Source organism: Protobothrops mucrosquamatus, unplaced genomic scaffold (assembly GCF_001527695.2).
Source record: "Protobothrops mucrosquamatus isolate PMUCROS unplaced genomic scaffold, P.Mucros_1.0 scaffold_229, whole genome shotgun sequence".
NCBI classification, from domain to species: domain Eukaryota; kingdom Metazoa; phylum Chordata; class Lepidosauria; order Squamata; family Viperidae; genus Protobothrops; species Protobothrops mucrosquamatus.
The window spans coordinates 48,653-63,468 of NW_015386305.1; the positions used below are offsets into that span (position 1 = coordinate 48,653).

At 43.2% G+C, this 14,816-nt stretch overlaps 1 protein-coding gene across 1 annotated transcript; it reads left to right on the forward strand.

The window, feature by feature from the left end:
• The first annotated feature begins 516 nt into the window (after positions 1–516).
• Positions 517–12,002, forward strand: LOC107299680 (ly6/PLAUR domain-containing protein 3-like). Its single transcript, XM_015829031.1, has 5 exons — positions 517–696; positions 6,545–6,676; positions 8,978–9,148; positions 10,464–10,604; positions 11,464–12,002. Exons 1-5 carry the CDS (start codon positions 627–629, stop codon positions 11,988–11,990), a joined length of 1,041 nt encoding a protein of 346 aa, XP_015684517.1. The 5' UTR covers positions 517–626; the 3' UTR covers positions 11,991–12,002.
• Positions 12,003–14,816: the final 2,814 nt, after the last annotated feature.

The window sequence follows — 14,816 nt, forward strand, 5'->3', positions numbered from 1 at the left end:
AAAGAACCATTTGTCTGAAGTGGTATAGGGTTTCCTGCCTGAGCAGGGGGGTTGGACTAGAAGATCTCCAAGGTCCCTTCCAACTCTGTTATTCTATTATATACATGAGATTTACCCTCCCCCCGCCACCCAGCAACTACCATGACCTCTCCCTTGATGGAGAACACAGGAATTCCTGTTCAATGGCTTCCATCATCTTTGCCATCACTTGCTTCTCCAAGTTCAGACTTGCCTCTAATTACTGTTCTCTCCTGACTCTAAGTCCTGGATGAAGAATGTCAAACAAAACACCAAAAAAAAACACAAAAACCCTCAACTGGCTGTTCTAGTTCCCAATCGGGGCGTCACCCGGGCAAGTACCTTCCAAGTGCTGGGAAAGGGAAGTGATGGGTTAGAGAGTGGGATGGGGTGTATGGAAAAAAGCCCTCCAGGCTAGCAAGAAGCTGCTGAACAGCCAAGTCTAAGGAGGCGTGGCTGGGGGTTGAGAAAAAAACGCCCTGCCAGAGCCATCAACTTATATTTAATGTTTAAGCAAGCTTGATCTTTTAAGGACTTGACAGAAGCACGTTCTCAAGACCGGCAGAGGGAAAGAACCAAGGAAAGGTTGGGACTTAGCTGACGTTACGATGGGTGCCTACCTCCAGCTCCGGATAAGCCCATCTGTCCTTCTGGTGGCTTTGACGTTTTCCATGAAAGGTAGGAGATGGAAGATCGTATGACAACTGATACAGCTTCAGGATAAGCCATGTTAGAGCTAGGAATGCTTGGAAGCAAGGGGTAGCCTCTGGAATAAGCTTGGATGAATAGTTCAGTTGTCCACGGTGATTAGATCCTCTGAGTTCCCTGGATTCAGCTTTCAGGAATGGTCATTTTGCGTCTCTATATAGCCGTTGAAATTATGGCACAAGGAAAGCACCGTGGATATGAAATGAGAGACCCAGACTTACCCACTTCGGCTCATTGCTATGCCTATTTATAATAAATCTAAATTCTAGCTAAACAAACCCTTAAATGAAAGGTTTTTCAGGGCGTTAACCATACCAGGTTCAAATAAAGAACTGGTGCATTTGCTTGGCACAAATACGTGGAGGTTCCAAAATGGTTGCTCCAAAGATCAAAGCAATTTTTTTTAGGCCATGCTGTTGCACATTTGTGCCCGCTGCGGTATATATTTACATTATTGTGCTGGTTTTTTAATTGGTTTTAATTAATATGATTGTTCGCCGTCACCCAGGCTTATTGTTTGAATGGGTGGCCATATAAATTGAATAAATAAATAAATTATCTTAGATTACTGTATGTCCTTTCTCTAAGATAGATCTTGTGGCAAATTTGTCTGTTTGTCTGTCTGTCTGTCTGTCTGTCTATCTGTCTGCCTACCTACCTACCTACCTACCTACCTATCTACCTATCTACCTATCTATCTATCTATCTATCTATCTATCTATCTATCATCTATCATCTATCATCTATCATCTATCATCTATCATCTATCAATCTATCTCTATCATCTATCTACCTATTTATGTATGTTTCTATGTTTCTACCTATGTTTCTATCTCACTCATCTCTACATCTGTTTGTCTGTGTCTATATCTATCTATCTATCTATCTATCTATCTATCTATCTATCTATCTATCTATCTATCTATCTATCTATCTACCTACCTACCTACCTACCTACCTACCTACCTACCTACCTATCTTTCCTTCAAAAGAAAGTTTCCCTTCTTTTTTCTATCTTTTTTTCTATCATGAAATAATAGAGGCCATTGTCTATTTGTGAGCTGAGATGCACAGCTGAAAAAGCCAGGCTGATAAATTGTGAGGACAGTTGTACTATTCAACTCAGTGGTGAATTTTGTCGTATGGCGTATGGCATGGCTTCATTTATCCGCTTCATGTATTTCTCAGCATTGTTCGGACGATAGTTCCCCTGTGTACCTGTCTGAATTGTTTAAAGGGAGGATGAAAAACAGCAGCTGTAACTCCATTTCAGAGTCCCTCAACCTCAGCAGCTTTAAGATGCAGGGACTTCAACTCCCAGAATTCCCCAACCAGCCATTCTGGCTGGGGAGCACTGAGAGTTGAATTCCACCCATCTTAAAGCTCTTGAGGTTGGGAAACCCTCACTATTTGACTGAGGACACAATAAGGCAACCTGCTTTTGGTCCCTTCCCAATACAAGGTAGGAAAATCATAAAGGCATGCTGGTTCCTCATTATCCTCATACCTTCAGCTATAGGAAGACTGAGAGATGTGGTGACCATGAATCTCATTGAGCAAATGATCATTTATTTAGGTAGACACATCAGGAAATGGTCACCCATTGGGTCTGTGAGGCTGAAGAGGATTTTACCAAAGATCTCTGAACCTTACTGAAGATCTGGGGAAACAGGATCTTGGCCTCCATTCTCTTCACCTCATAAAGAGCTGATAGAACCAACCATTTCCTCAAAGGCAAGAGGGAGATGACATCACAAATGTCATGAGGTCATTGTACAAATGACAAGAATTTTGGAGTTGACATAATTTGGGCCCTACATGATGCCATTGTGACTTCTGACCCATGCCAAGGCAGGCAGGCTCAGATCAATAGGCAATGCCTTACCATCTGAGGAAAAAATATGGTTTTATAAGCCCATCTTCTCTTCCACGATCAACCCCAAAGGCTAAAAGATAACCATAATTCAAAGAACAAAACAAACCATGGTTTAGGTGTTTGCCTCTTCTCCAGCAGGCATCTTTAGAAGCCTAATGTCCACCACATCCCACATTGCAAAACCTACAACTAGCTATTCAGCATAAGCTTGCTGTGTATCTGCCTACACAATATTTTATAAAATGGGGAGAAAGGATAGAAGAAATCTTGTTTTACGACGTTTAACCATGGTTTCTATAAAACTAGAAAGAGCGGTTAGAAATAAAATCAAGATAACTTCAAAACAAGAAAATAGGAGTGCTGAATAGAAGGGGATTCCAAACATGGTGTGCGATCGTGCAATCAAACTCATACCTGCCTCAAATGGGGGACTGGATGGATCTCTCTTCCATAGGATGTTTGACTCTACCGGACTCAACGGTTCCTTTCAGTTCTAAGTCCTCCTTCTCAAGACTTTATTTTCCAGGGATATCCAGTTCTTTAGGATTATACCACACAGGTAGCTTTGTCAGCAAGGAATCATTATGCCAGCCACAGAAATCCCAGACTGAGCAAAGTTATGCAATAACCTGACTTAAAGCTCAACTGGGAAAATCATTTCAATAACCCGTTTTGTTGTTGTTAGTTGCGAAGTCGTGTCCGACCCATCGCGACCCCATGGACAACGTTCCTCCAGGCCTTCCTGTCCTCTACCATCTTCTGGAGTCCATTTAAGCTCAGGCCTACTGCTTCAGTGACTCCATCCAGCCACCTCATTCTCTGTCGTCCCCTTCTTCTATTGCCCTCCATCTTTCCCAGCATTAGGCCCTTTTTAGAGTTATCTAATTCAGTTTACTGTCCAGAACTACTTCTGGCGAGAGGCATCCATATCTAGACATCCACCATTCCAGAATGAGCTTTGCACTTGGGTAATCTCAAGGCACTGTTTTGATTTGATGGCTAGATTATTTCCGGTTATGTTTGTGGTTTATTGAAAACCGCAGAAAACCTGGGTCTTTCTTTGAACTGCTGCTACTGTGGGAAGCTTGTGGGTGACCTGTTTCCTCATTGGTAAGAGCTCTGCCTTCACCCTGTCCTTCAGCCTCCAGATATCCTAACAGGTCTTTCAAGGAGAGAGGCAGTTTTGGTGGTTTCCTCTTCTTATTTGCTCCTTTGTTTATTTGCATTTGAGCAGACCAATATAACATGAGTAAAGACAAGGGTGCAGAGGGCAAGCAGAATATCAGAGTTGGAAGGGACCTTGGAGGTCTTCTAGTCAAACCCTCTGCTCAATCAGTGAAACTTATTCCATTCTGGACAAATGGTTGTCCAATCTCTTCTTAAAAGCCTCCAGTGATGGAGCTCCCACAACTTCTGAAGGCAAGCCGTTCCACCAGTTAATTGTTCTCACTTTCAGAAAATTTCTCCTTAGTTCTGGGTTGCTTCTCCCCTTGATTAGTTTCTACCCGTTGCTTCTTGTCCTGCCTTCAGGTGCTTTGGAGAATAGGTTGACCCCCCTCTTGTTTGTGGCAGCCCCTTAGAACACTGTTATCATGTCCCCCCTCGTCCTTCTCTTCATTAAGCTAGACATACCCAATTCCAGCAACTGTTCTTTGTATGTTTTAGCCTCCAGTCCCTTAATCATCTTTNTGTGGATTGTCATTCAATGCGTCTTTCAAAAAGTTAGGGAGTAGAAAAAAGGGTGCGTGGAAGTCTCTTGGCTTAGCTTCAATTTGGATGACACGAATCAATCCATATGCAAGTTCCTGTATTAATGAAAGCTACTCTATACTGTTTAAAACAGTGGTTCTCAACCTTTTTAATGCCGCAACCCCAACCGGTCGTAAGTTGAGGACTAAACCAGTCGTAAGTCGAGGACTAAACCGGTCATAAGTCGAGGACTAAACCGGTCGTAAGTCGAGGACTACCCAACCGGTCGTAAGTCGAGGACTTTCCCTGCCCGGGAGCGCTGCACATGTGTGGTTCCGCCCCCTGCGCCGGCCGAGGCGTAGCTGGCAAGCGGCAGAGACGGAGCAGGCTGACCACCAGCTGGCCCAGCCCAAGGGAGGTAAGGCACCCACCGGAAAAGGGGGAAAAAATGGCGGACAAAAAAAATGGCGGACAGCCTTGCTTGGCGACCCCCGTGAAATGGTCGATTGACCCCAAATGGGGTCCCGACCCACAGGTTGAGAACCACTGGTTTAAAAAGTTCTTTGTTTCTGGAGAAGCAGCTACAACGAGCAAACTGGGAGAGCAGTTGGACACATAGGAGGGTGTGTTCCCAATGTGCTCTCACAGGTGGAAACATTCGTATGAGTCTCACCTTGGGTGGGGTCATCAGGATTAATGCAATCACCCGGCGTGGATGAACAGGAGCGGAGAATGAAAGAGCAGAGAAGGATATGCAGGAGAAAAACAGGGCGGAAGAGGCTATAATGAAAAAGCAGAGATCTGCAGATTAAGGTGAAGAAGTAGGAGCAGTTGGAGATGGCTGGGAAGAAGCACCTAAAGCATTCAAAACAAGATGAGCCATCAAGTGGGGTGGGGGTGGGTGGGAATAGATTACTATTTTTCAAGTTGGATTCAGGAGATGCCCAGGAGGGAAAAAGGAAACACAGGGAGAGTCCTTTGTGGGTCAAACATCCACTCTCAAATTATTAATGTCCAAAATGTATGTTAGACGCTAACATCGGGGCAACCTGCAACCTGCCTGGCAACCTGCAAATTCATCGTGCAAATTAGACAGTGAATGAAATGGAGCCCTGAGTTTTCTTTAGGAATCACGTTAAAATTCCACTTTTGCAGTGTGATTCGCATACAACCAGATTGATGGGTCCCTGAAAGCATTCCTCTGCTTCCTTTAGATCAGTGGTTCTCAACCTGTGGGTCGGGACCCCATTTGGGGTCGATCGACCATTTCACGGGGGTCGCCAAGCAAGGCTGTCCGCCCTTTTTTGTCCGCCATTTTTTTTGTCCGCCATTTTTTTCCCCTTTTCCGGCGGGTGCCTTACCTCCCTTGGGCTGGGCCAGCTGGTGGTCCTGCTCCGTCTCTGCCGCTTGCCAGCTACGCCTCGGCCGGCGCAGGGGGCGGAACCACGCATGCGCGGCGCTCCCGGGCAGGGAAAGTCCTCGACTTACAACCGGTTGGGTAGTCCTCGACTTACAACCGGTTTAGTCCTCGACTTACGACCGGTTTAGTCCTCGACTTACGACGGGTTTAGTCCTCGACTTACGACCGGTTGCGGTCGCGGCATTAAAAAGGTTGAGAACCACTGCTTTAGATGCTTAATTTGGATGTGATCTTGCGATCAGACCACAGATGGCTTTTTCCTTGCTTATCACTTCAATCTTGGAACTATTCAGGAATCCTAGGGAAAACAGAATAACAAACCTTGGAGGTCTTCTAGTCCAACCCACTGCTCAAGCAGGAAACCTTAGATCAGGAATAGGCAACCTTGGCTCTTTTATGACTCGCGGACTTCAACTCCCAGAATTCCTGAGCCAGCTGTGCCCTAGACCATTTCAGACAAATAGCTGTCAAATCTCTTCTTAAAAGCCTCCAGTGTTGGAGCACCCACAATTTCTGGAGGCGATTGTCCCTCTTTTAATGAGGTTGTGACGAGCTGAGAAGAAGAAGAATGGGCATCAGAATGAAAGAAAATTTGACCGTGGCCTTTCAGGCCCCAAAGTTCATCTCAGCTTCCTGTGAAAATCCGCACTAGGGGTGTCCAATCTTGGCAAATTTAGAATCTCTGGACTTCAACTCCATGCTGGCTGCAGAGCTCTGGGAGTTGAAGTCTACACGTCTTAAAGTTGCCACGGTTGGATACCTCTGGTCTACAAAAGTATATTTGCACTTTTTTAATTGGTTTTTGCTCATCTTTGGACATCTTCCCGATACAGGTGCCTTGGCTCTGGAGTGCCATAGCTGTGTGGACCTGGGTGACGGCGGTTGCAGTCAACAACACCTGAAAAAGCTGACCTGCCCAAGCAATGCCCACGTCTGTGTGGAAACCGTGGCTGCTGTGGAATGGAGTGAGTAGCTACAAATGCTTTTTCTAGCCCCCAAAGGGGATGTGTCACCACAGGGTTGGGGTTTGAATTCCTTCTTTAGTTCGACAAGTTCAACTGATTCCTAGTTATGACAGTTGCAGTGTCCCAGGGTCACGTGATCACCTTTTGGGACCTTCTGAGAAGCAAAGTCAATGGGGAAGCCAGTTTCACTTCACAACCACGACATAGCACAGAAGCGCTGCTTGAGCAGGGTCCATAAGATTATCTGGGACCCTACACATCCTCTTCACGACCTGTTTTCCTTGTTACCTTCTGGGAGGAGGGGGCTTCGTGGTATCCGAAGCAGAACATCCAGATTCAGCCAGAGTTTCATTCCATACAGCATTAACCTTGCGAACTCTCAAGCGTCCTCCTTCCGTTATATATTCAAGATGGACAGTATTTAATATTTATTTGCTACGTATATGTAGGGGTGTGGGTCTATACATATGTTCTTCATAGTATGTTGAGGTGTGTGTCATGTATGTGTTTCACTTTGAGAGCGGGCAACTAAATTTCATTTTTGACGTGTGCCATTGTGCCTGCAGTATAAAAATGACAATAAAGGTTATCTTATCTTACCTTATCTTATCTAAAATGGGGCAAAATTCACTTAGCAACTGTCTTTGCTTGGCACCAGAAGTTTTGGTCTCAATTCTGATCGTCAAGTCGAGGATTACCTGTACAGCACTAATCATTTTTTTTCCGCAAGCCAGGGGGAATTACTCCATACATGCTCAGAGGAGTTACATAATTACACACCTGGAGCCCTTGCAGTCCCATTCAGTTGGTGAGCCCTTGACTCATAGGATGCTGGGATTGCCAATTCTGCCTGTAGTGCAGGAGGAGATGAATCCTTCATAATGGAAGCAGGAGATCAAAGACTTCCATCACTTTCTTCTTTTGTCTCCCCTCCAATCAGTGTCTCGACATTGTCCTCTCCTTTCTTTTTTTTTTAATAAGTTTTTATTAATTTTTTTTAATACAATTCAACAGTGCTTATTCAACAAACAGGTTGTCTGAGTTCATCCTTCACTAATACAAATTAAATTCTTAATCCCTAGTAGTTTGTTTCTCCAACATCGGTAAAATAAGTCCCAAGTTTGAAAATAATTTGTTTCTTCTTTTTCTTTCGATTTCAAAGTAAGTCTGTCCATTTTTGCACAGTCTGGTAATTTTTTTTAAATTATTTCTTCCTCCGACGGTATTTCTTCATTTTTCCAATATTGTGCAAATATAAGCTTTGCTGCTGTTGTCACATGCAAAATCAAATCTTCTCCTTTCTTGGGGCCCAATCATCGCTTTAATTTCACTTTGCACCGTAACATTCGAATGTGGAACACACTGTTACAGGATGTTGTAATGGCTTATTCAGGGATGATGAATATACCAGTTGCTATTAGTCTTAAGTCCTGCACAAATGATGAGGACATCCAGCTCTGTTGCAGATTAACACGACCTAGTCTAATTCAGATAGTCCTCAAATTACATCCACAATTGGGACCTAGAATTTCCATTGCTAAGCAAGGCAGTGGCTTTGCTGGAAGCCGGTTGGGAACGGTCGCAGTGGTGGGATTCAGCCCATTCACACCAGTTCGGCAGAACCGGTAGCTAAATTTTGCTGAGTTCGGAGAACCGGCGGAATGTACACTGCTTCCAGAAGTCCATTCTAGGCCTCAGAGGCCTGGAGGAGGCCTCCCAGGCCTAGAACGACTGCCCGGAAGTGCATGGATGCTACTTGCAGAAGTCTGTTCTAGGCCTCGGAGGCCCAGGTCTGCATCCAATAAGAGAACTGGTTGTTCAGGTGTTTTAATCCCACCACTGAATGGTTGTACTGTAAATGGTGATCGTGTAACCTCAAGATGCTGCAGCTGTTGTAAAGACATGTCAGTTGCCAAGTGCCTGAATTTGGATCACATGACTGTAAGGATGCTGCAATAGTTGTAAGTATGATGATCTGTCATACTCACCTTTTTTTCAGTACGGTTGTAAATTCGAATGGTCACTAAACTAATGGTTGTAAGTCAAGGATTATCTGAAGACAATTTCCCAACAATAGCAACTAGAGTGCAATTTACCTATTTGTTTTGTATTCTTTTAGGCCGGGAGTCTCCAAAATTGGCACTTTTAAGACTTGTGGACTTCAACTCCCAGAATTCCTCAGCCAGCCATGCTGGCTGAGGAATTCTGGAAGTTGAAGTCCACAAGTCTCAAAGGTGCCATCTTTGGATAGTCCTGTTCTAAGCCATGTTGTCTTCCTTTGTCACCTCTTCACTCTTTCAGGTCATGGGAAGTTCTCCGTTGGCGAAAAGGGCTGTGGATTGGGCATGCCAGGAACCAATGACAAGGCGGTGGAGGTGCACGGCATCCTGGCCTTCTCTCAGCTGCACCAGTGCAACACAAGCCACTGCAACATTAAACTGGACATCAAAGCACTGCAGCTGCAACCCATGGGTAAACCCCAGCCCCATAAGAATGATGCCTCTACTTTAGAAGATTGTTAGCCTGATCCATCCACTGCTATGTTCCTGGAGAATATTGGAACATTTTCCCAAAACCTTAATAAACTGGAACTTTCCGAATATGAATGACTGAGTTTCACCATGGGTTCATTCCCGAGAAATCTCAAGCTTGTAAATTAAATAAATTGTAAAGAAAATAACTTCTAGGTCTCTCTTAGGCACGAAAGCTGGCTGGGTGACTTTGGGCCAGTCTATCTCGGCTTACCTCTGTGAACTCTTGTGGGGAAAATGGAAGACAGAAGTATTAGATATATTCACTGCCTCAAGTTATATATTAAAGGGTAGAATAAAAATATAATAATGATAACAACACAATAATAACAGCAATAACAGGAAATACTGTAAGGAAAATACACAAGAAGGAAAAGAGTAGCAAGATATAGATCAGTTTTTCTCAACCTTGGCAACTTTGAGATGTGTGGACTTCAACTCCCAGAATTCTCCAGCTGGAGAATTTTGGGAGTTGAAGTCCACATATCTTAAAATTGCCAAGGTTGAGAAACGCCAATCTAGACATCCACAGCAAATTACATCGATGTGTTCGCATAGAAATGAGTTCAACTTCAGGGAATTTTTGCCTTTTGTTGTCCTGAGGCCCACAAACAATGGTTGCAACTCTGTGTGTAAAACACACAATAATCACAAAAGCCAGCTTACCTAGAACAAAAAGCCTACGATGTTTCTTCAGGCGGCACCTTTGTGTTCCAAGGCGAAGAGCTTTTTTGCATAATTTGCAAATGCGCTTTTAATGGTTTTGTTTTCTTTATTATTCCCTTTTATATAAATCCCCGTAGCCCTCTTTCTGGGAAAGGAATTAACAACTAACTGAGGCAGCCTGTTAGCTCCAACACTGGAAGTTTTTAAGAGGAGACTGGACAGCCATTTGTCTGAAATGGTGTAGGGTTCCTGCCTGAGCAGGGGGTTGGACTCGATGACCTCCAAGATCCCTTCCAACTTTATTATTATTATTGTTGTTGTTGTTGTTATTATTATTATTATTATTATTATTATTATTATTATTATTATTATTATTATTATTATTATTATTATTATTATTATTATTATTATTATTATTATTCAACTAATCTTGGCACTAGTCTGGTTTAAGGAAAATTATAAATATGCCTGGCCCAACCCAGTTCCAGTGCTTCTTCTAGAATTCAAGCAATTTAAAGTCCATCTCTTTATTCATCCTCAATAATGCTATTTTTAAAAAATTTACTTTTTTTTAATGGCTCTATCTCCAGATAACGTGAGTGCACGGATTCCCAACGGAGTGGAATGCTACAGCTGTGTTGGAGAAAAGTGCCCGTTGGACAATTCTGCCATTGTCAAGTGTTATGATAATTTCCGCGGTTGTTTCCATGGCAATGTCACTATGAAAGCAGGTGAGACTTCTGAAGGTCATCAAAAGCCATGGATAATTTGGCTGTCTTGGGGTTTGGAGCAACTACTACATATCCATAAAAATGATGGATTTCTTCCTGTCCTAGGAAAGGGGGGGGAGAGATGGATTAATAGAGCTAAGGGGATGAGTAAAGGATCAATGTCCTCTTGGTGAAGACCATCAGGGGTAGGCAACCTTGGCCCTTTTATGACTCATGGACTTCAACTCCCAGAATTCCTGAGCCAGCCATGCTGAGGGGAAAGGGAGAGGTTTCCAAGCTGACCCATGCTGGCTCAGGAATTCTGGGAGTTGAAGTCCACCAGTCATAAAAGAGTCAAGGTTGCCTACCCCTGACCCAGCTGAAATAAAAAAATATTTTCTAATTGTGTAGAATTATATCTCCAACATATAGTAAAAAAAAGGATAGAAGAAGAAATTAAAAGGGTGCATTTAGTCATGTTCGGAGAATGGCAAACTTTTAAGAACTATAATTATGTGTCTTTTTTAAAAAAAAACATTTTACTTAATTGGTGTTTTTTTAAAAAACAAAACAAAACAGCATTTATATTTTTCTGTCAGATAGTCATCCTTCCCTTGAACTTTCTTGTTTTTTTAAAAACAAGTTACAAAATTGCTACAGAGCGGATAGGAAGAGTGTGCAGTATGTGATTTGACAATTATTCACATTCTTGGGTTTTTGGTTTTTTTTTTTTTAACAAAGATAAAGGCAAAGAATCGCTTTGTTGTCCTTGAATTAGAAAGCCTAAACGTGATTTGATAATGGGGGAAAAAACAAAAACCTGGGACCAAAACTTTTCCCCCTTGATGCCTGCCTTGACGTTGCTTCTCGTCTTTCCCAGGCAATTTTTCACTGACCAGACCCATCAAGGGATGTGTCCAAGAAGACGATTGTACTAAAGTCAGGAAAGGGAGTCCTGCCATCACTCTCTCAGGCTCCTGTTGCTCGGGGAACCTCTGCAACACTGATCTCTCCAACAAGACACACTTCTCCACCTCCATTCCACGGCTGGCTTTCCTGCCTGCTCAAGAGACCAATAACACAACCGTCACTACCCCTTCGACGTATGTCCGGATCAACACAGCCACAGCAGCAGCAGCTTCCACTTCCAGCAAGCTCACCCGTTCTCTTGCCGTGAGCCCATCCGTGGGCGGCCCTCAGAAGGGCCACAGTCATGACCACAACCACGGCCATAACCACAGTCACGAAGATGATGAAAGGAGCATCGTGGTTCAAAATAGGAAGGTGGTCCCTTCTGTGAAGGTTGAAGAACGACTCGGCCGTCCCGCTGATGGACCAAAGGGAGGTGTAGCCGGCTTGCAAGGCTCAGTCCTTGTGACTGTTCTGCTCCTTGGCTTGTGTCTGTGAAGGCTGATCAAGGAGAGAAATGACATTCATCCTTCTTCCCTTTCTTCCTCGCTAGATCAAAGCCTATCACGTACAGCTTTGCCTCTATGTAGCTTGGCACGATCTCTCCCATTCTTGAGTAGGGGGCTGGGCTAGAAGACCTCCAAGATCCCTTCCAACTCTATTGTTCTGTTATTCTGATTTGTCTGGCAGTACTAGGCCTCTTCTTGAGAAACCAGCATTTTGGACCTAATGTCCTATTTGAATATCAGAAATTTCTGCAGTGCACTTCTGTCTACAGATAGTCCTTGGCTTACAACCATTAGTTTAGTGCCCATTCAAAGTTTACAACGGCACTGAAACGAGTGACTTTCAACCTTTCCTTGCACCTATGGCTGTCACAGCATCCCCACAGTCGTGGGGTCAAAGTACAGGTGCCTTGGCAACAGGAATATATATGGACGATGGTTGAGCATTCCAGGGTGATGTGATCACTCTTTGTGGCCTTCCCAGACGGTTGACAAGCGAGTCAATGAAAGAAGTCAGTTTTACTTAATGACTACTTAATAATGATTTACTTAATAACTATGGCAAAAAAGGCCATAAAATAGGGCATGACTGACTTAACAACCACCTTACTTAGCAGTAGAAAATCTGGTCTCGGTTGTGACCTTAAGTAAAGAACTACCTATACCTTATTTTCATGGTAGTCACTAGAACTGCTCCGGTACATGATAAATCTCAGGTGTGCGGGCAGCAAAACCTGGTTTTGCTCTTCCAAACTCCTTTGCATGTGATTCTTTTCCTGCCCTCCTCTTCTAATATAGTTTGGTGCCAATCAGACTTCCAGAGTTTTGGCGGTTTGCATAAATTTTGACTTGACAGAGGTCAGAAGTAAGATGCATGCATTGTAAGTCAAGCTGTAACTTAATGAAGCGAAACCAACCAACTCAAACAAATCAGCTATTTGTGTGGGCCTTAATGACTTAACCCTATCAAAGTGTTCTAGAAACCATAAAGTCAAAATGTGTCTGAGATTCAGGAAATTGGGGGGGGGGGGTAGATTTCCGTGAGGAGCTTATACAAGGAAGAGTGTAGAGTTAGGTGGTCTGTTCCCACTTTGAAATTTGGATTTTAATTCTGAAATGCTGGAGTGGAGCTATGAAAGTCTAAAATCAACATATGTAGCTCTTTGCCTTTTCAAGGGGATCTATCCTGACTTCGGTGAATGAATAAAGTTAATCAAATTGTAACCCTCACAAGGCAGATCATGTAAAATAGGACAACAAAACCTTCCAGTGGCAGTTTTGTATTTTAAGTGCTGGACTTGCCATAATTTGAACACATGAGAAATATTTGCTTTCAACATTTGCAAGGGTTTTCAGTTTTTGCCTTCTCACTGAATTGAACCAGGCGTCAACTAGCAAACATCTGCTCCAAAAACTGAGATCAAAGCAATAGAACACCAAATCAAGGGATAAGACAAAGATTGAAGTTTGGGCTGAGTTCATATAACTGTAGATTAAACTAAAATGAATGTTGTTTGTGAGTCAGCATATTGGGGTCTTTCCAGCCATTGTCTCAGCATGTTTTAATGAACCAGGTCATCGTATTAAGCTGTAATACAATTTATTCATTTGGTTATAACATGTTATGTGAACATAGAAATTGTATTTAGTTCACTTGGGTGAAGAGGTGCATTGTATGAACCCACCTCCCGAGTCTCAGCAGAAACCTCTTCCCTTGTCGTTCTGAAGCAGGAACAAATCAAATCCCCAAAGTTTAAACACATCTGCTGCTGTTACTATTCATTCGGTTTATTTTGTTCCTGTTTGTAAATAGTTTTACGTGTGACTCTTGCCAAAGTAATAACATTCAAGGAAAAATGGACTCGGAAAGATGCTAACAAATAAAGAGATTGCAACTTGGCTGAACAAAATGCCTGCGTAGGAGATTTGCAAGGATATGTGTGTGTATATGTGTTTGTGTGTTGCTTCTTATTGCTCATCATTATTGTTATTTGCCATTTTCATGCTGTGAGACTGAATAAGGAGAGAGGTCTGCATGCTATTATGTGTTTTGCAGAACAAGAAAACAAGCAAGGAAGGAAGGAGGGAAAATCTGAGATTGAAATATATGAGGTTTGAAGGAAGAGATCGGGGGTCCTGTCCATGGGTGTTCTAGAAGATACTCTAGTGGAAATCAAGGGGAATGGGGTCCTACCTTCCAAAACCATCAATCTTTGATGAGCTAGGACAGTGTTTCTCAACCTTGGCTACTTGAAGAGTTGTGGACTTCAATTCTCAGAATGTCCCAGCTAGCATGGCTAGCTGGGGAATTCTGGGAATTTAAGTCCACAAGTCTTCAAGTAGCCAAGGTTGAGAAAGACTGAGCTAGAAGGCAAAGTCTTGGTAGCCTAATGAAGGAATTTCTGGCTTTGCTAATTGCAGCATCACCAACTCTTGGACTGACCTACAAGTTTCTTTCAGGTGTAAATTCATCTTGTTCCTCCACAGTTTGATGGTGGGAGGTCCTTCTGAAATATTGGTCACGACGATGTAAAAAAGATGTTGAGACTCTAGAAAGAGTACAGAGAAGAGCAGCAAAGATGATTAGGGGACTGGAGGCTAAAACATATAAGGAACGGCTGCTGGAATTGGGTATGTCTAGTTTAACGAAGAGAAGGACGAGGGGGGACATGATAGCAGTGTTCCAATATCTCAGGGGCTGCCCCAAAGAAGAGGGAGTCAAGCTATTTTCCAAAGCGCCTGAAGGCAGGACAAGAAGCAACGGGTGGAAACTAACCAAAGAGAGAAGCAACCTAGAACTAAGGAGAAACTTCCTGAC